This window comes from Lepidochelys kempii, chromosome 25 (genome assembly GCF_965140285.1).
Source record: "Lepidochelys kempii isolate rLepKem1 chromosome 25, rLepKem1.hap1, whole genome shotgun sequence".
In the NCBI taxonomy this organism is placed as follows: Eukaryota; Metazoa; Chordata; order Testudines; family Cheloniidae; genus Lepidochelys; species Lepidochelys kempii.
Genome location: NC_136404.1, coordinates 14,859,281 through 14,879,958, shown reverse-complemented (window position 1 = coordinate 14,879,958; position 20,678 = coordinate 14,859,281). Strand labels below are relative to the sequence as shown.

Sequence of the window (20,678 nt, the reverse complement as noted above, 5' to 3'; positions counted from 1 at the left end):
GCAGTGTGAGGGAAGCCAACACTTACTGGTGCTCTCTGAGCTGTACCTGATCTGCAGACAGGAGATTTTTGTCTGTAGTGATGAGAATCAAGCACTTTCTCCCAGCTTTAGAGAGTCATAAAATAGCATAACAGGAAGAAAAGGGAACTTGCAGCCTATGAGTTTAAGAGCTATGGATCTTGACCCCAATCTCCCCCTTCATGGGGATATACAGTGGGATCATGGCACAGTCACTCAATATTTTACCCTTCCACCTCACCCGTCTCGTTGGAATTCTACCACCATTTAATCCATCACCCATAGCGCTGTTCTAACTTGCCATCTGCCCAGAGAGGAATCTCAGCGCCAAATGCCATTATTAATCAGATCAAGAGTCTAACAGTCTTGCATTACATCAATATCTCAGGAGCCAGATGGGTGGCCTTTTCCACTTTTCACTGCCCTATAATAGATGTGCTCCTGTACAGCTCTCAGGGCTGTGCAGTGGAGTTAAAAAAACATTTCCTAGAAGTACCATTGGAGTCCCTGTACACCTAATCTACAGTCCAGAGGAATCCAGCGCACTTGGGTTCTCAGCTACATTCCAAATACCATTTGCCTGTAACAATTCATGGAGTCTTCAGCATGCAGCTTTCTCTGACATGCCTTACCCAGCCTTCACACATTCAGCTGTCTGTAACAAGTGCCCGAGCCCCCAGTCACGCACCCTGACGACTCCACCAGCCTGAAGGATCAATGCCTATGGATTAAGCATTCAGGTGGTCAGGTTTTGGTCATCCAATTGCTTCTTCCCACATCCTATGTGAATCACGCTGCTGGGCAGCTTCAAATCTGGCATGCAGAGCAGCACGTCCTCCAATTTCAACAGGCAGTTCTGTGGGCTCTGCCCAGGAGGGTTATCCCACACACAGGAAGTGACAGGGGCGTTCAAAGCATTCTCACTTAAGGAGTGTCTGGTGTAGAGCAGCTGGGTCCCCGGATGGGCTGCTATCCCAGCATTAAATATTAACCCCCTGCTTTTGTGCCATCGGTTGAAAAGTAATGAATCCACGAAAGCCAATCCTTCCCAGCACTAGCTTGGTAAAGACAACGGTGCTGTTTATCGGGGCTGCCTGGGAATACCAGGGAGGTGCCCCGCACTTGCTGGGAAAGGACACCGTAATTTGTCATTGTAAGCGGATCTGGTCTAACGAGGCTCTAGGATTTCTCCTCCAGCCTATTAGATTCATTTTAGGGCTCCTGAAAGGTGCTGCTTGAAGTCAGAGACTATGTTCTCTACCCACGGAACAGGTGTAGAAAGCACAGCACTAGCCTCCCTCCCCCCTATGCTACACCCCATTTTCCACCAATGTGCCTCAGACCTGACCTGGAGGGTCCATGAGTTCTGCCTCCATCACCCATTTGGTGCTCTGGCCTTTTTGCTGAGACTGCTGCTCCAAGTAATACCAGGTGCAACATGAATGCTTAGATACTGGGTCACATATGTAAACATTAGAAACAGGTTTTGGCTACTACCAACCTGAGACAGATTTGAACGGTTTACCAAAGGGGATGGGAGAAATCCAGAATGGACTCTTGGGAACGTATGCCATCCTGGTTTGTTTTAAATCGCCGCCCCCCCGCCCCCGGCCCTGACCTGGAATTAAGTTGGGACACAGGTCTCCTCCACAACACAAATGCAATCATGATTGTGTTAGAGACTTAAGCTGGTTAGACAGTAAGCCTAAAAATATGGTGTTAGTAAACCTTGTCCAGTGAAAACAAGCAGTTAATTACATTTTCACACACGTGTCTCATTCTACTGGGACGGACCAATCAATATTCAAAGGAGGAGCAAACCTTGTTCAAAACCCAGCTTTGCAAGCATGGCTGAAAATAAAGCTATGAAGCAGCCTGAAGGGGAAATAGATTCAAGTTTTAATATGATCTGTCTAGAAAGATTCTCCCCCACTCATGAAAAAGGTGTTTGATCTTTTTGCACCTAAGAATGTGCTGTCATTTTAAACTGAGAAGATGACATTTGATATGTATGTGCCACGACTTCTTAGCCAATGGTAGAATCATTTCCTACCCCCTTTTTTTTGGGTGGGTGGACAAGGCGGACAAGCAGTTATATTGGAGACAGTAGAAATTGCCTCTTTGAAGGGTCTGGTGCACTGGTTCAGCATTTTAAGTAATTCACAGTGGCAGCTTTTCCTGCCAAGAGTTTGAAGATGGTTCTCAGAGGAGAAATGGCAGATGTGGGGTTTCACGGATGGGCAATGAAGGGAGCAGCGCTCCATTGCAGGAAGTACCAGCTCCATGACCTCCAAGCAGCGCTTCGTTTGCCAGCTCCATATAGTTCTGAAACAACAGCATCCTCAGGGGGATTGGAGACCAGCACTGGCAGCTTGGAAAAGCAATCTATGCTGCAGCTGCCTTTTGGGAAAGATGAGACAGGAGTACCCAATGCTGCCAAAGAGGCTGAAGGAGAATTCTTGGTGATCGTGGACGGGAGAAGCCCAGGATTTGTCAATACGGAATTCTACATTCTGACTAAACTAGAGAGGAATGTGGAAGAGATGCTCATGTATGGGAAGTAAAGGCTCCAAGATCTCACAAGGGCCTGGGAAACCCACTCTTCTTGTGAGCTTTCAGACCTCTTGCACAGTAGGAAGATTGTTTCCAGATTTCCAGAGTTATATGGGAAGCTGGAATGCAAACACTCCCTCGATATATTGCCCATTATCTGCCTGGAGCTCTTAGGTTTAAGATCAGCCTGTCACTCCCCCAGAAAAGAATCTCACCACCAATAATAGAAGATACTTAAATGCACTTGCTCTTTCCTGTTCCCTAAAGTGTCACAGGCAGACTTATTTTTGTTGATCACCGACTTGCTCGGTGCTACGCAACGAATAGGATTCCTGTCCTAAAAGCTTGCTATTCGAGTGGAAGAGGCCACACAATACAGACACAAACTGCCCTGGATGATTGGAAGATTAAGGTGTTCCCATTTTGTATTGACATAGGTCTACAGGTATTTCTACCTTAGGTGAAACAAGAGTGGCAGGCTTGGTGGAAAAGGAGGGATTTGAACACCACTTTGGTTTGTCAATTACAACCATTTGGCCCACTAAACATAACACCGCTAAAATGAAGAGCGAGACTTTCGCGGCACTGGGCCACCAAAGCAGAAGCGGGCAGGTCCACCCCAATTGCATTTTAATCAGTAGTTACGCCTAGCTCCGGGTATGGGGTTTCTTCGACGTACCTGGCGCACACAACCCCGTACTGACTTGGCGGTTGGATTTCCTTTCCGTGGGAGACGGCTCTCAGCAAGGAAGTGACTGTGCAGACACAGCTTCGCTCTGGGCCGATATGCGGGGGGTCATCTAGCAGAGCCACCACTGATTTTTGTCGTGGGCATGGGGCTGGAGGGAACCAAGGGATAAATGCTAGGTACTTTGAGGGGATGGAGAATAGGGGGCAGAAGTGAGAAAGTGGAAAGATGCTCACGGTTGCCAATAACCAAGGAATTCTGAAAGAAGGGCTAGAAATGTCTAGCAGCTAGTGATGTTTGTTTTCCTGTATTTCAGCTCTGCCTCTTTCCTTCCTCCTGTCCTACTTTCCAGGAGAGTAAAAATAGGTTTTATTAACAACTGAAACCTGAATTGCTGTACTGTAGTCATGTTGATAGCATCCTCTGGGAAAGGAATTCAACCATTTACATAAGTATCCATGCTAATCAGAATGTAAAGTGTGAGGAGAGATTCAATGAAGTACAAAAGGAAACCAAAGACCCGTTGGAAAGAGCCCCTCAAGTAATTTGACACGAAGTAGCAGACAGTATTTCCTGTCAAGTCTCAGACGGGGCAGAGAAAATTCTCTGACATGACTCAAGGTTCCGCCTGTCACTCTGTATTTTTTGCATATCTATTGGTAGCAGGCAAAGGGTTTGCTACTGCAGGTCAGGCTACTGCTCCATCGAGTCTGAGCCTGGCTCGAGAAGTTACGGGCCACGGCTTCCTCGTGAGGCAACCACTCATTCTGTGCTAATCTAGGTGGGATAAAATCCCTGCCTGACCCTGCATTGATCAGCTGACATCCTGAAGCAAGAGACTGGTTTTGAAAGCTTTTGAGACGAGACAACAGGATTTCACTGCTTAATCCCAACCATTTTACTGCTGCTTTGTAGGGGAACTGCACCAGGACACAAAATCATCAATTCACTCAGTGCTAAGAGGCTGATGCTTCAGTGACAGTCACACCCGCCCCTTCTTGCTTCCCATTATGGGAGTGGACAGGAGAAAAGCTTTTGAAGGTCTCAGAAGCACCACTCACAGAAAGCACAGTCTCTGGGAGAGGCAGATTCACCTGTTGCTTCTCTTCCCCACCTCCAACAATTTGCAACCAAGTGTAGCAGGAGGGGGAAGAAACCCTTTCTGGCCATTTTGTGGGCTGAGGGAGGACACATGAAGCACAAATGCACTGGGAGAGAAGCATTAGTGACAAAGAAGCCGGTTATGCGGAATGACGTCCAGCAGGGTTGCTGTAATCTACAGGGAGCTAAAGAGGGCAAGGCTTGAGGACAGAAAACCAAGGCTGGAATGAAAAATAAGGTTCTGAAGGCAGACTAGTGTTTAATGAGCATGCCTGGCTTGCAAGCTGAGTTCTAAACCCAAGCCTTAATTCTTAGCAGACTCATGATTCCCTGCTCCTTTCAAGTCACATTTCATCTTCCCTCACACCCAGACTTGTTAGACACGGCTGGAGATCTAAAAGTGCTTGCTGGCTAATTCACTTCTTCTGGGTCAAAAATATTTTAAAATTACTTCTTTACGATAGGGAAGACTGACAACCAGATGCCTAGCTGCAGGCTATTCAACCCTTATCAAAAGGGCAGGTTACTTGCATTTCTCCACCCTCTAGTCATATGGGCCATGAACAGAAACTGGGTTAGGAGAAGGTCAGTACCATTGCACAGAGCTACCAGCAAGCAGCATTCTGATTTCATCCCAAAGACATTATGCAGGAGATTGAGGGAGAAGGAAGTCATACAATAGCTCTCTGCTGGGAATGGCAAGCGAATCAGATGTGTATTCTGGTGGGGGTGCACTAGCTACTCCTACTTAACAGCCAGAAGGTGTCGGGGGCAAACCCTGGTTTCTCCAGCCTCAGTTCAGTGAAAACTGGAAATAAGTACAAAAGAAGAGGGGAGCTGTTTCTCTAGCCGATACTGGATCCGGAGGTCATACTTCAGACTCCAACACAAGAAAAGCGCGGAGGAAGAACGGTGCTCAGAACACAGATGGAGGCGTTAATGCCTTTAACACACTCGCATTAAGAGAGTCATTTGCAGAGTGTGGGTAGAAGAATTAAAAATTCCAACCTCTGTGCCAAACACCGAGAAATAAGCAAGACCCAGAGGGCTGAGCAGGAGAAGAGAAGGAGCAGGTGCTTTCCCATCAGTACCTTGCATCCAGGGGAGAATTTGGGGTTTGCATCCTCCCACACTGCCACAGGCAGGAGAGATGAGAAAGGCCTATTAGACCTCAAGCCCATGGCCCAGCGAGCGCTGGATAGCCCCTTAGGATACCTGGAATATAGGCACGTTACCTACTGCATTACCAAATATGCTCAGAGCCTTTGAAGGGGATTACTGTGGCAATATGAACACAGATTCTGTAGGCTTTCAGTCCATGCATCCGAGCAGCAAGGAAAGCCTTTCCACAGACACCCTTTGCATCTGCTGCTGAGGGCTTTTTGGTGAGTCAGAGAAGAGGTGGCCCACTAGCCTCTGGGAGATCACCAGCAGAGCCCCTGCACTAGGCCAGGCCAGCTTCCACTTCCGCCAATAAAGAGCCAAGTGCTCCCTCTCGCTTGCTATGAACCATTGCAATCATATCTATGGCTGAACAAATCAAGCGTGACATTGTGGGGAAGAAGGCAAGATGGTTGCCTTGGAAACGAGGGGCAGAGGTAGGATTCTGCAGCCACTTCATCACTTTCGATTTTCTTTTTAAGTGCTACTGCAGGGTCATTGAATTAAAGTTACCAAATACAGTTTACGAGCATTAAGCCCTTCAGTAACAGCGCAGGGCACAGAGGAGAGGGTTAGTGATCCACAGGGAACCAGGGGCTCTGCCTCCCTAGCTCTCGGCAGCATGTCTGCACTGGGCCATGTGTCCACACCAGCACTTGTCTGAGTGGCTTACAACAAAGCCTGATTAAAAAAAATTTCATAAAGATGTGCTACTAGGCTGGTTTTCCCCAACCAGCACCGTCCTGGAGGCAGCAGGCTCCAAGGCTCTGTCATTATTACTCATGGGTCGACTATACTCAGCTTAGACTGAATAATTTACCCTGGCTGGCGGGCTAGGAGAATTTTAATTCATTCCAGTTCAGCTGATGGTTCATGAGACTGCAACAGAGAGCGGCTAGTTTTGAGAGAGCTGCCAGAGTGCAGAAAGGGCTGGTACAGCTGAAACAAACCCAAACACTGTGTAAATACAAATTTAATGCAAGAGAATTAATTTAGTTTGGGGGAACAAGGGGAAGGTGAGGAAGGCGTCTGGCAGAAACCAGAGAGTCTACGGCAGGCTCTGTTCCCATTCACAGACGTCATAGGCCTCTACTCACCCACTCCAGGTCATGTGGTGTGAGGAAGTTGCATGTTAAGGGGGGAAGCAATAGTCTTGGGAAGAAAGTGTGGAGAATGGCAGCAGCTGGGAGGGTGGACAATAAGTCTGCACCAAATGTTACCAGGCCCTTTCTGCCATCAGCTCTGCAGTGTGAACAGAACACTAGGCACTTCCACAGCGCGTCATTCGATCTATCATTGGTTCTCACATCTCTGCCTGCACCCAGGGGGCAGGTAACTGCCATTTTATAGCTGGGGAAAACAGTCCCAGAGAGGAGAATTGGCTTGTCCAAAGTAACGTATCTGCTAACGAGCTGGGAACAGATCCTAGGTCTCCCAGCTCCCAAGACTGTTCCAACCAGATTGCTATTTCCCTTAATAGCATGCAGTTTCCTGCACCACAGAGCACAGAACAGAATGAGGACAAGGATGACTCAGGGAACACTTCTCTCTCACATACCGATGGGAGCCTTGTTCTTGCTCATACCCACCTGACTCCAACCTGGAGAAAACACTGGCCTGGATGCCAGAGGCTAGTCCTGCAATCTTCTCGGAGTGCCCAAGGACCTTTACCGTCCACATGGGCAATCACCAGTGACATCAATTCAGCATCTTAACCAAAGGATCAAAATTCTAGAAACAGCATACCAGGGATAAGGAAAGATGCCAGCTACCTCAGGCTTGAGTTGGGAATCTATTCCCAGCTCAGCTGTGGGGCTTTCAGGAAGTCACTTCAATTGCTCTATGCCTCAGTTTCCCACGTGTAACATGGGGATAAATATAGACTTTGTGGGCAAGGGGGCGAAAAGAGGGTGTAAATATGAAGCTGTTACTGATTGTGATGGAAGGTGTTGGAGAGGGCAAAGTGTTATTCTAAAGGTCTCAGAAGAGACAGGACCAGCCCTGCCCCTGGAATTAAAGCTGATCATTTTAGGAATGCGCTTGAAGAAAAGTTTCAGAGTAACAGCCGTGTTAGTCTGTATTCGCAAAAAGAAAAGGAGTACTTGTGGCACCTTAGAGACAAACCAATTTATTTGAGCATGAGCTTTCGTGAGCTACAGCTCACTTCATCGGAAAAGTTGTCTGCCAATCAATATATGGACAGACACCCAAAACTCTCCACTGGCTATGGTCAATTGCATTTAAGCTGATTGTGGCTTATTTAGAAGTTGGGACTAAGTCCTTCCATTTAATTCATTAAAACAAAGCCAGGAGGCATGAATTCTTCTCCAAGCACATTCTTTGCTGCCATGCCAGCATTCGCATGAGGGTGATCGACAGACCTGCCCTGGGCCCAAGGATGTCAGTTTGCAGTGCCTATTGTAATTATTGGGATGTCACAGCAGGAGCAGGGAGGCATTTACTAATGGGGGGGGAGGGAGAGCCTGTTAAGAGGTACTGGCTAAGCCAACAGAAAACTAAGAAGAGATTAATCCTTGGAAATACCAGCTACTGTATTTGCAGGAAGAGAGAGACTCATTACCCTTCCTCTCGGTACTGGAAGGGTTAAAAGCCTCAAGAGCAGCACTTGTGCCCAGTTAGTGGGAAGACTGCCGTTCGAGCATGTGAGGTTTGCCACTGCCCTTTGTGCCTAGAGCTTGCTCTACTTTCTTGTCTCTCCTGCTTGCTCTGACTACCTGCAGGGTCTCTAGAGAAACTCTCTCTTCGCTTGCAGCCTAGCGAGGCTGACTCAAAAGCTCTTTGCCACAAGGGAATCAAGTGCACAGAGCGTTGGATAAGTAGCTCAAATACCTGGCAGCCGACAACACATGGAAGCCAGTGGCCCAGCCCCACCTTTGAGTAGCAGGGACAATGGCAAGCGGTGCATTAATGGTTTTCAGCATCTATTAGCCCATTTCACAGACAGCCCAAGACGTGCTACAATGCAGCACTCATTGACCAGGCACTGGCTTGACTGCAGGAGCCTAGCACCAGCAGCGATGGACTAGCAAGATGGCACGATGGGAGGGGTCCTGAGAAGGGAACAGCAAAAGCATTTGACACTGAAGGAGTCAATGGTGGAGAGGGGAAGAGCAGCTAGTAGCAATATTAGGGTGCAGCAAAAATAAACTTGCATGGACTTGCAGGAGCCCCCGATCCAAGGATCATGGTGCCATGAAGCCAGACGCTTCCTGCTCATGCACAGTTCAAAAGGTCGCCCCTAAAACAGTCCCCTCTACAGGACTAACCCTGGTCTCCTCTACTGCAAGTGCACATTCCTCTCTCAGGCCCAGTCAGACAGCCAGCATGCACGTGTCTCAGAAAGGGGACTGCCAGCTTGCCTGTTAATTTAATGGACCAGGCAGCTGTCTCTTAAAGGCAGCTGCTCTTCAGAGCTTTGCTCTTTCTAGGCGTTAGGGTGAGGTAGCTCTACAGAAAACAAAGTTCAGAGCCCTCTCTGGCTCTGACCCAAGGTCTCCGCAAGCCCCCTATCCCACACTCCCTCATGACAGTCACTAGGGGATCAGACGACAGCACCTCAGCTGCAGCTTTTCCATAGGAAAGACAAGGGGACACAGATGCTTCTGACCGCAGCCAATGGGAGCAGAGCATGCCTAGTGCCTTGCAGGATCAGATCCTGGTCTTTACAGCGTTCCCAAGAGCGTTCTGGGGCAAGCTCATATGCAAGAGCTCTGCTGAGCAGGGGCACTCTTGCCAGCCGCTCTGTCCCCCTACAGGAGCACTTCCTAGTCAAACAGGAGACAAGCTCACACTGCCTCCTTGCTGAAGCATCCTTAGAACACTGTTTGTTCTTGTACTTTCATCCAGCCAGGAAATCTCTGCTCAGAGACAGTATGTTCAAACCGATCCTTAAACCTCAGCGATAACAGGCTGGTTTTTTTAAAAAAAGTAATAGCAGGGATGTGGGGTGGAAATGCGGGGGGAGGAAGGAAGAGAATGATTGGTTAAAAAAGACAGACAAAATATTCCCTGTCCTGGAACCCTTCCTCAAGCACTGGATTCCATATGGAGCAACTCTGCCACTACATTGAAATCCAGTTGTTCCATCTCTTGGACATTAAGAGACAGAAAACATTAATCCAAATCCCTACTTCAATATCCTCAGCTTCAAGGACCCACCCCCTCCCCTGCCCACACTGCTACTATCTGGCCCGTAAATCTCATTATTCATGCGAGAAACACATTTTAAACACCTTCATTATTTACCAGTTAACTGAAATGCTCCAGCTCGATGCTTAAAGAAAAAAAGAACGCCAACTAGATTTACATGCAAGTTGCCAGAGCTCCAGCAGAGCTGGGGGAAGGATACCTAGTGACTTCCATGTGTCTGCTGTCAAAAGAAAAAACAAGTGCACAGCGATAGCACGGGTACATTAGCATAAGAAGCAGAAAGAGAATGACTAATAGGAAGAAGCTGAACACTCACTTGTGCTGCCTTATCTGCTGTATTGAAAATCTCTTCGCTGGGTCATATTCAAGCATCCCTGAAAAGGAGGAAAAAAAATTGAGGTGAGATTCACAGGTGCTCTCAGCCAATTTAGAGAAAGGAAGCACAAAGCCCCACCCCTCCCAATTCCCCCATAACAGCACCCATGGTTTCCAGTCCCCCTGGCCATGGGAGTTCAGTGAGACCTTCCTCTTTAAAATGAGAGGCAGCAGCATGGGATGGAGCGAGGGTCAGGAAAGGCAGCGTTTAACCCCAACTCCACTGCTGACTAGCTGTGCGGATGTGAGTAAGGCTGTGCTCTACCTTCAAAGTGGGGATAATCCTCCCCTCCTTTGCAGTGTGAGGACTGAGGTCAAGTTCTCTCCCCCATTCCCAGCCAGTGAATGGTTAGGGTCTCTAATGCCACAGATCATCAACGTTGGTCAAACCTTACCATAGAGGAGCCAAAGGCTTTGGCGTGGTGTATACTCAACTACACAGCAAGCCAGAGGTTGCATTCTAGGGACAGGTATCTCCCTGAAGCCCCTTGAATTAAGGACTCTTGAACAATGCTTTTCCCTGCTCGCCGGACCTTGTAGTCTGCGATCAGTTATATGAGATCTGGGCATGGGGAAAGGAGCTGGCCAATACATTCTCTCTCACCCAGACCATCCATCAGAGAGGGGGATAGATTCCCCCTCAGACACAGGCTGCCCCACATCCCCAGAGACTCATTTATTGCAACCTCCACCCTTCAAACTCTTTTTAAAGAGTCACAGTTCAAGAAGAAGAGAAATAAAAAGTTTCACACCACTCCCCAGAAACTGGCCAATGAGGCATTAACCAGTCCAGTGCCCCGCACCTCCATCAGCTGCATGCAAGATATAGGCGTTCCCCATGGAAACCACCACCAAGTTACTAACCTGTTGAACACCAACAACATGCGTGGTGCTGCACACAGATTACAACACAGGGACATGACAGTCTAGGGACAGAAGCCAAGGGAACTATAAATAGGGTTCCAGGCACCATATGGTGGGGATGCAGCTGCTGTCGCACTGTGCTTTTCTGGAGTGAGGAATTCCAAGTAGTTTTGTTTTCAAATGAATGGTAACAGTTCAAAGAGCAGAGGGTTAACACAGAGGAACCTTGCAGCAGTAGGGCAGGGAGGAGGGATTAAAAGTGCTCTTATGTGCCACCTCCTCCCCTTCCCCTCCCCCACAGAAAATATAACCATGAATCACAGCTACTTTAGATTGCTCCCCTGGCAGGAGCTCACCACAGCCGGGCATGCAACCTTGGAATGGATACCTCAGATCCGTTTCTACTGGGTAGGTGTTAGACGGTGTTTCTCAAATGCAGCCACCGTGGTCACGTGTGGCCACCACGGGCTTTTCTTGCAGCCACAGCCTCCTGGGCTGTGACTGGGGGAGGAGAGGAGGGAAGGGAGAGAGAGAAGCAGTGGCCCCTCCCGCTCCCTGGTGCTCCTGGATGCACAGCCTTGGTGTTGGCTGCTGGGGCTTCCAGCTGGGCCCTGCCCTGCTCTGGAGACACCTGGGGCACCATGCTGGAGGAGCAGGCAGCTTCCCAGGGGTGGTGGGGCTCAGGCTTTGGGTGTTAACCCAGCGGTGGCATGGAAGGCAGGCTCTGGCTGCGGGGATTTGGGCTCCATCCCTAGGCTCTGGCTGCATTGGTTTGGGTTCTGTCCCCAAACTGTGGGGCTTCAGGCTCTGGCTCCCAACAGCCTCCCCATTCAACCTCCCCCACCCCCTGCCCAAATCACCCGCAGCCCCTGTCCAGGGCTTAATTGGTCCCCAGACTTGCTGGGGCTGAGTAAGTCTACTGTGAAAAGTGATACTTATATGTTTGTTAATATCACTTTTCACAACAGAATTACTAGCTAGCAATAAATAAATTACAATGATTTGGATGTGTATTTGTGCATTTTTTCCCCCCCTTAAAGGTAATTTAAGTATTTTAGAAACAAGTGTGAGAGCAGCCACCAGCAAGAGTTGGTGGCCACACTCTGAGGCCACCAAATAATTTGCCCTGAGAATCCCTGGCCTAAGATCGGATATTTTCCGCCACAAACAACAGGATGAATCCACCCCCATAAGAGCTGAACGCCCTGCCCCGATCTCAAGAGCGTTTTGAGAAGGGCTCACCTTGTTCCATTTGGCGATCCTTCAAAGCTCCATTAGCCTATTATTTCTGCCCCTCTCCAGAACAGTTCCTGAAAATTTAACCAACTTCTTCCGTCGGTGGTACGTGCAAAGTACGTTTTAGTGGCAAAGATGAAAAATCCATTCAGAACCAGTCCAATGGGCTTTTTAGCCTCACTGAGTTAGTTTCATACCTTGTGTAATGGCACTAAACCATGGAGGAGTTTGGCTCACACACTTGGGGCACTAGTGTGGTGACCGTCACCCATGCTCTCCTCTCCAGGCCGAGAGAACTGACTAGGCTCAGACACAATTAACTTGGCTGTCAAATTAGAGCCAAAGTCTTACTAATGCCTACCCCTCCCTTCTCCATTGGGATATTAGCCACGTTTAAGTTATTAGAGAGACAGGGAGGGCGAGGTAATATTTATTATCGGACCTACTGCTATGGGTGACAAATGAGCTTTGGAGCTCCACAGAGCTCTTCTTCAGGTCTGGGAAACTGACTGAAGGCTTGTACACGCTAGCGTGTACTTCGGTATAACTTAAGTTGCTCAGGGGTGTGAAAAAGCCACGCCCGAGCAACACAAGTTACACCGACTTAAGTGCCCGTGTGGACAGCGCTGTGTCAGTGGGGAGGTGGAGTAATTATGCCGATGGGAGAGCGCTCTTCTGTTGGCAGAGCGCGTCTGCACTAGGAGACGCGCAGACTAGGGCATGTCTTCACTAGCAGCGTTAAAGCACTGGGCTCAGCAGTGCTTTAATGTGGCTGTGTAAAGACCAAACAAAAAAAACAACCACCCACCTCTGCGAGGGGAATGGCTCCCAGTGCTGGGGCACTGTCTACCGTGGCACTTCATAGGGCTGAAACCTGCAGCGTGTGTGCGTGTCACTTCTCTGAGTGAGAAAGTTGCAGGGCTGTAAAGTGCCAGTGTAGACAAGCCTTCAGAGTGTCACACCTACATACAAGGTGGAACAGATTGTTTAGCACAAGTAGTTAACAGATATTTCAAGGGACCATTCAAGGTGAAGTGGCCCACTAATCCCAGTCCAGTCAGGGATGGAAAGCTGCTGGGGGTGTTGTTGGTGGGTTATAGATTGTTGTCTTAAGCCATGAATCCACACCCTGGGGCCGACAAGGGTGTGACAGGGGCATGCATCTAAGTTGTGCCGCTTTCCACGATCGTTTCAAAGCTGTTGTGGGGCAGTGCCAGAGATTCACAGGCTTCCTGTGCCCTCAGAAGCCGTGTCTCAGGACGCCGCCAGGTCACCAGTTTCATCTTATCATGGCTGCTCCAAGCAGCAACGAGGCCCTAGTGAACGGCTCCCCCATGACGCGAAGGCAACTCCAACTTCTTAGCTACCGTCAAACCTGGTATCAGCTCAATATTGGACAGGGACTTGATCAGGGGCCTCTTCTGCCAAACTTGTGCTTCTTCGGGTGGGTGTTTCCCCTTTCTCCTCTAATCAGACATGCATGGCACAGCCCAGCAGCTTTCATAGCATATCGAGGTTGGAAGGGACCTCAGGAGGTTGTCTAGTCCAACCCCCTGCTCAAAGCAGGACCAAGCCCCAACTTTCTCCCTCCCTATTCATCGTATAGAAGCAGTAATTGGAAGAGCGGTTAGAAAAGTCCCACACCTAATTAAATACCCGATCAGTACGATTATTAGATGGTCACTTCACAGCTGAACGGCCCAGGCTGTTTTATTTAAAAAAATTAAAAAGATACGATTGAGGTGAAGGCAGATTGTTCATGAGGACCAGAGACACTGAATTCTGATACTGGATGGCTTATTTTTTAATGCAGTCAGAAAGGGATACGGTCAGGTAAGACTCTCTCTAGAGTGGAGACTTTAAAAACAAGAAAAAAAAGAAAAAGAAAATCACATTTCCAGAGGGCATTTCTGGAAACCTGTCTCAATTTCAGCAGAATTTTCTGCAAGCCAAAACATGAAAACCTGCACAGGATAGCACATCCAAGATCCCAGAGACAATGGGGTTGTCTCAAAGCTGCGGTGCTTTTTCATAGTATCTATGGCAGTGGCTCAAACTTTTTTTTACAGGTGACCCCTTTCACACAGCAAGCCTCCGAGTGCAACCCCCCCTTATAAATTTAAAACACTTTTAAATATATTTAACACCATTATAAATGCTGGAGGCAAAGCGGGGTTTGGGGTAGAGGTTGACAGCTAGCAACCCCCCCCAGATAATAACCTCGCAACCCCCTGAGAGGTCCCAACCCCCAGTTTGAGAACCCCTAATCTACAGGTCTGAGACAGCTTTGCTGGGGTGTTGTGGCTTTTGGAAGTAAGCATCTTCAATCTAAGCCTGCTCAGATCATCCGAATAATGCACAAGCATCAACTCAAAGACTGCTTAGAAAATGCCAGTGCTTGCCAAGAGATTTACAGCATTTACTAGATGGAACAGGTATGGGAGAGGATGTGGGTAGGCAAAAAAGGAATTAAGTGTCTAAAACAGGTTATAAAAAAGGGGAATAATAGCACTTCTTACAAGCAGCTGTGGTGCAATACATTGTTCCCAGACAGGGTTCAGCAATTAAAGGAGCAATGAAGGTAACTTGAGCCAAAAAGTCTTTAGTTAAAGGGAAAGTACTGTATTTTGGGCAATGCTGGAAGAAGAAAATCTAATCAGTGAAAATTAAAACTCATGGATTAATCTGTACTCATATATAGCAATTGTGTGGCTAAAGCCCAGCACTGGAGAGAGACTCCATAAAGGCAAAACATCATGTACTATTCACCAGTCAAATCATCTAAAAGTGTCTGCCCACAATAACCACACAGATATTCTCTACCACTTACGGTAAAGATTTCCATTTGGTTTATTTGGGAGGAGAGATGAAACACTGGAGCAGTGAGATTCTTCGGATGGATGCCCAGCTCTTAGATCTCTGCTCCCACAGCATTTCAGAAGGGTTAAGCGTGCCCATCCCATCTCTGATCCTCTGCCCAGCACAAAATACAGAACTACAGGTAGCATGAATCCCTTTTCCAGTAATGCCAAGGACTACCAGAGCACAGAAGACCTTAAATCCGCCCTGCCTCCTTGCCACTGACAACCACCAATGCACCTTTATATAGTCCTGGACAAGCACAAAGATAGAGCACAATGTAGCTGAGTAACTTCTGGCAGCCAGGAGCCTCTTCAGGTACATGTTAAGTAGGCAAAGGTGGTAACAGCTGTAATTCAGGACTTCTAGGTTCTAGCCACTGACTCAACGCCATATCCTGGCCGAGTCATCTCCCTCATCAATTCCTCCATCTGTAAAATGGGAACAAGAGTATCTGCCTCAGACGTATTGCAAGGGTTAATACTGAGTGTATTGCAAGGGTTAAAGCTGAGTGTTCTGGTTGAAAGGGTGCCCTCTGCAGTAAACGCAAAACTCATTCATGCTTACGGGCTCTTTTTGGGAGGGAGCATGAAGAGAGGAGCTCTGCTCCCTCGACCTCCTGGGAACACCTCTAGACTCGCCCCTCCTCAAGCTTTGGCTCCCCTCCTGCACGCTGGGAGACTAGCGGAGTCTTTCAAACGACAGACACAGGGATCTAACACACAGTGACACTGGACTACTTCCTAGACACCAGTATGTCAACTATGGACTCTTACAGCCCTCATTTCTGTAGTATTCAAGCACCTCAACCTCTAACGCATTTTCCCTCTCACCAACCCTGTTAAGTAGGGAAGTAGATCATGTCTTTTTTACAGGGAGGGAACTGAGGCACAAAGAAACTTGCCCAAGATCACACAGGCAGTCAATGGCTGACCGAGGAATTGAACCCAGGTTTCCCAAGTGCCAGACCAGTTCCCTTACCACTGGGCCGACCTTCCTTTGGTTCCTGGCAGGAGAAGCCTATTTCAAAATAGAATTTGGCAAACAGAAGATTTTTAAAATCTCATTTTTCTTGCCCAGAAATGAATCTTATTGGGACACAAGTCATGCAATGGTGATGTCAGAGCTTCAGGTCACCTGGGGAGGCTTCTACCTTGACGAGCTACCCCCACAGACAATGTGGGCCTACCCATGCTAGCCCTCTAATGCAATCAGTGAAAGGACAAGATTCATTTCTCTCTTGAAAAGCAGCATCCCAACTAACTTGTACTAAAATACTATAGTACTGCTCTTGCTAGGAGTTTGAAATAGACCCGTGAAGGGGCTAGAAGCCCCAGAAACTCTTGGCCTTCAGCGATCTTGCGTCTTCTCTGGAAAGATAAAGGCTGGTAAAGACAAGCTCAAGGGGTGAGGAGAAAAACCACACAACAGCTTGAGCAGTTGCAAAAAAGTAGTCAACAGAAAAACAAAGCTTTAAAAAGCATCTTCTTGTATCTGCTTCCCAACCAAGCTGGCACCCCGCTTAATGCAGCACTTCCAGCCAGAGAGGAAACAAATACTTTGCAACATACTGTAGCCTTCTTTACGATGAAAGCAGGAGGAGTGCTCATCACTCTGCTACGTGCTAGAAGAGTCCTCCTGAGGCAATGGAAGGGGGAGTGAGCCAAGCTACGGGGATCTGTGCTGTTCATTCCAAAAGCTATCAGACATGCACTGGCAAGCCTGCAAACAGTACGCTTGAGTTCAATTTCACCAGCTGCAGAAGATGCAGGAGCATAGCAAGGAATGCGGATGTACTGCATAGAAAAATAGGGGCACGTGGCAAAAGTCCTCTGCCTTGTCACCAGTGCTACCCACGAGGGGATGTGGCAATGCTGAACACTTGGATCCCTGCAAGCTGGGTTACACTTCATGCCTTGCGACAGCAGTTTGTGATGCCCATGGTATCCCCATAGGAAAAGTGGGGAGGGACACCACAGAGTTAAATCGCCTCATGTCTATTTGGTACATTGATCTCTACAGAAAGGGAAGGGGCTCAAACTAACTCAAAAGCAACGTTGAGAGGCTCCAGCAAGCTCTGAAGCGAGCCTATTGTTGCAGGGAGTAAGCATGTGGAGTGGGAGGGGTGGAAGAAAACTGAAGAGGTCCCCAGGACTTCATCAAGGGGGCAGGGGAAGAATGCTCGGTGCAGACAGGCAGGAGCATCTCCTGCACAGAGAGCTTATCTGCTTTAGCCGTCACCCAATAGGCGGCACACAGCTGCCAGCCACTGGAAACAGAAGGCAGCAGGGGAGAGATGCCAGAGAGGACAAGGGGAGCAAAGAAAATAGGCTGCTAACCAAAAACAAATCTTCTGAGGCCAGGGGGCGACGGCGCCCCTGTTGCCTGAAAGTAGCAGAAAGAGAGAGAGGCAGGAGATTTCCAAGAGCAAGGACAGGGCAGATCATCAAAAGGGAAAAAAGGCAACTAAGCTAGGGCACAGGTTTAGCCGTTTTTCAAGCCACATGTTTCAGAGCACAAGCAATTTGCACCAGGACTCAGGAAGAAAATGCCACACCCGCCACACCGGAGTTCAATACCAAGGGCACTAGAGAGGCTTATCGCCTGTCTCAGAAGCATCCAGCCGTTATTTTAGATCCAGCTGGCATCAGACTGGATGCCAGTCGAGATGGGCCAGTGGGTTTGCTCCAGTTGAGCAATTTCCATGCTCCCATGAGAGGGGCTGCTTTTCTGAGTTAGCATTTGCCGACTAAAATGCCACGTATAGATCTGGACATCACTCACCAGCACATGTGAGCATGACACGAGACATGCGTCAGTCACTAGCTCCAAGCCTTAGACAATCGCCACATTAGTCTCAGCAGCGTAGCCAAGATGCCAGCTGCACTGAGAGCAATCTCGAGCTAGGCCTTACTAACGGTTTCTGAAGCTATTACAGCTGATTAATGCTTTGCAAAATACAGGGAAATAAACTTATTTCATAATCAGTATGGAGCCAGAGAAGTTAAAATCATCTCCAGATTACTTGAATGGTCGGGGTCAGCAACATCCTAGAAAGGAAGATAAATAGGGGCTGTTCGAAACAATGGGCAAAATCATCTCCTCAAAATGCATTAAAAGCTTCAATCTATACAGATAGCACCACCTACTGAACTACTATGGAAATGCAGCTGAGAACAGTATGCTTAGGCCCCTAAAAATGTCAGGCTGATTTGGGAGTTTGGAACTAGAACCTTCAGGCCCTGAGAGTGGCAAAAAGGTGAACAATCCATCACGTAAGAGATTCAAGTTTGTTTTGTAGGCATCTCTTGCAGCAGACGACCTATCCACACCACAGACATGACATGGTTACAATTTGTAGCATAGATGACCACAATTGTGAAGTGCTCCGGAAGGTTGTTAAGAGTCCATCTAACTACAAATTGCAACAGTGTTGGAACCAGGTCAGAGGGGAACAGTGTTGTAAGCCAGTTTTCCGGCTCTGCTGTATTTGTAGCGTGGGCAGGCTTGCAGTGCTCAACCACTAACCCACTCATGCTTTCCTTCTAGGCTACTTCTGGGGCTTGCGCCAGAGGAGTGCAGGTGTCCAAGTGTGATCAGAGTCATGTCTGGGGTTCAATCACTGTTATTCTGCACCTTTCTTATCACTGACTACTATCAGCGCCTTTTATATGGTAAGACAGAAGAGAACACAATAAGCCCATCCTATGGAGTGAGTGGTGTCCTGAGTGGTAGCACCCAGAGCCAGACCAATGCTAGCCCCATGCCACGCTGCTCCTAAGTGGACACCACCGATTCAGCTGCTATATTAACATGTAACTGCTCTCCATGTTGGCATTCTATTTTATGCAGGAGCAAAAATATCAACGATCATCCCAACCCTCAAAAGAAGAGGTTACACTCACCTTGTGCAGTAACTGTGGTTCTTCAAGATATGTCCCCCTATGGGTGCCCCATTTCAGGTGCACATCTGCCCTTGATCAGAGATTTTCTGTTAGCAGTGTCCGTTGGGCCTGCGCGTGGGCTCTAGACAACCTTGTGGCGCACGCCAAGGGGCTACTGAACGGCATGGGCTCACCGCCCTCAGCTCCTTCTCTATCCAAACGTCCAACAAAACACAGTCCAAAACAGAGGGGATGGAGGGTGAGCAGTGGAGCACCCACAGAGGGACACATCTCAAAAGAGCCAGTTACTGACCTCTTCTACTAGTCCCTGTGGGTGCTCCACTTCAGGTGACTCCCAAGCAATGTCTCCCACAGGGAGGAGGCGGCTTTGGAATGGAGTCTAAGACTGAAGACAGTACAGCAGCACCAAGTGCTGCATCAGATCTGACGGCATGGACCGAGGCAGAGTGTTTAGAAAAAGTATATGCTGAGGCCCACAAAGTAGCTCTGCACATCTCAGACACTGGAATGTTCTTGACTAGAGCTGTGGTAGCTGCCTGTGATCTGGTAGAGGGCTATTATCCTTCTGGGGGAGCGGAGCACCAGCTACACCATAGCAAGCAATGGTGCACCCAGAGCTCCAACTTGGAAGTCTCTGAGTAGAGATCATGGATCCCGGGGATTTCTCTGTGATGGAGACAAACAGTCTAGTCGATTTCCAAAATTGTTTGGTCCTATCTACAGAAAAGGCCAATGACCATGGTACATCTAATGTGCGAACAGAGGTCTCACATGGAGATTGATGTGGTTGGGAGGTAAACACTGGTAGATGAATGGGCTGGTTAAGATGAAAATCCGACAGCACTTTAGCTAAGAATTTTGGCTGAGGCTGTAAGGAGACCTCGTCCTTGAAAAATACAGTGAATGGGGGTGCCATCCAGGCAAGCTGACGTGATAGGTATTTGAAAGGCCGCCGTCACAGATAAATGAAGCAAGGAGCAAGTTGCTACAGGTTCAGATGGAGATCCCAGGTGTGGAGGTTCCCTTAACAAGTCTAGAGGACAGAGTGAGCAAATATTGAAAACCCTTCTAGTGGGGGATGATATGCTAGTATCACAGCCAGATTAACCTTAACAGAGCTAATTAATACAGTGTGTTCTTCAAATCCAACAGGTAATTCAAGATGGCGGAGAGTGAAGAACTCTAGATAGCCTTGATGTGAGGCACTAGTTTGCACAGAGCGCATGTGCGGGCCAAAACAGACACTGTTAACCGAAAATCTCCGATCAAGGGCTCAAGAGGCACATGCGCACCTGACGTGGGGCACCCACGGGGGCACTACTCAAAGAACATTCTTGCATCAAATGGTTGGAGCAGTGGGACTAGGACTCCCGAGTTCTGCTCCTAGCTCTGCCACTGACTTGCTGCGAGAGTGTGGGCATATTGCTTTGCCTCAGCTCCCCCACCATTATTCCTGTTTCCTGAAGGGGAAACAGACCCAGAGAAGCAAAGGGACTTGCTCACATTCACACAGCTAGTCAGTGGCAGAAGTGAGAAGATTAAAAAGCTTTGCACAAAGCAGAGATACTCCCCACAACAGAAGGTCAAAGTATTAATCTCAGAATTATTTTACGTAGAAGCAGTGCTTTAAGAGCAGGAATACCCCACAAGTCAGTGGATTTGAAGCCTGCACACATGACTACTCTTTAAAGACAAAAAGTAAGTTGATTCCCTCAGTTACTTTATTTGTTCTACAGCAGTGCCAAGAA

At 48.2% G+C, this 20,678-nt stretch overlaps 1 protein-coding gene across 3 annotated transcripts in view; it reads right to left on the bottom strand.

The window, feature by feature from the left end:
• STK11 (serine/threonine kinase 11) overlaps window positions 1-20,678 on the bottom strand; it is a 73,779-nt gene that overhangs the window by 17,417 nt on the left and 35,684 nt on the right. For all 3 annotated transcript variants that reach the window (XM_073324259.2, XM_073324258.2, XM_073324257.2), the window contains exon 7: window positions 10,008-10,065. In XM_073324259.2, coding sequence (XP_073180360.1) covers window positions 10,008-10,065 — 58 coding nt within the window. The remainder of the gene's footprint in view (window positions 1-10,007; window positions 10,066-20,678) is intronic.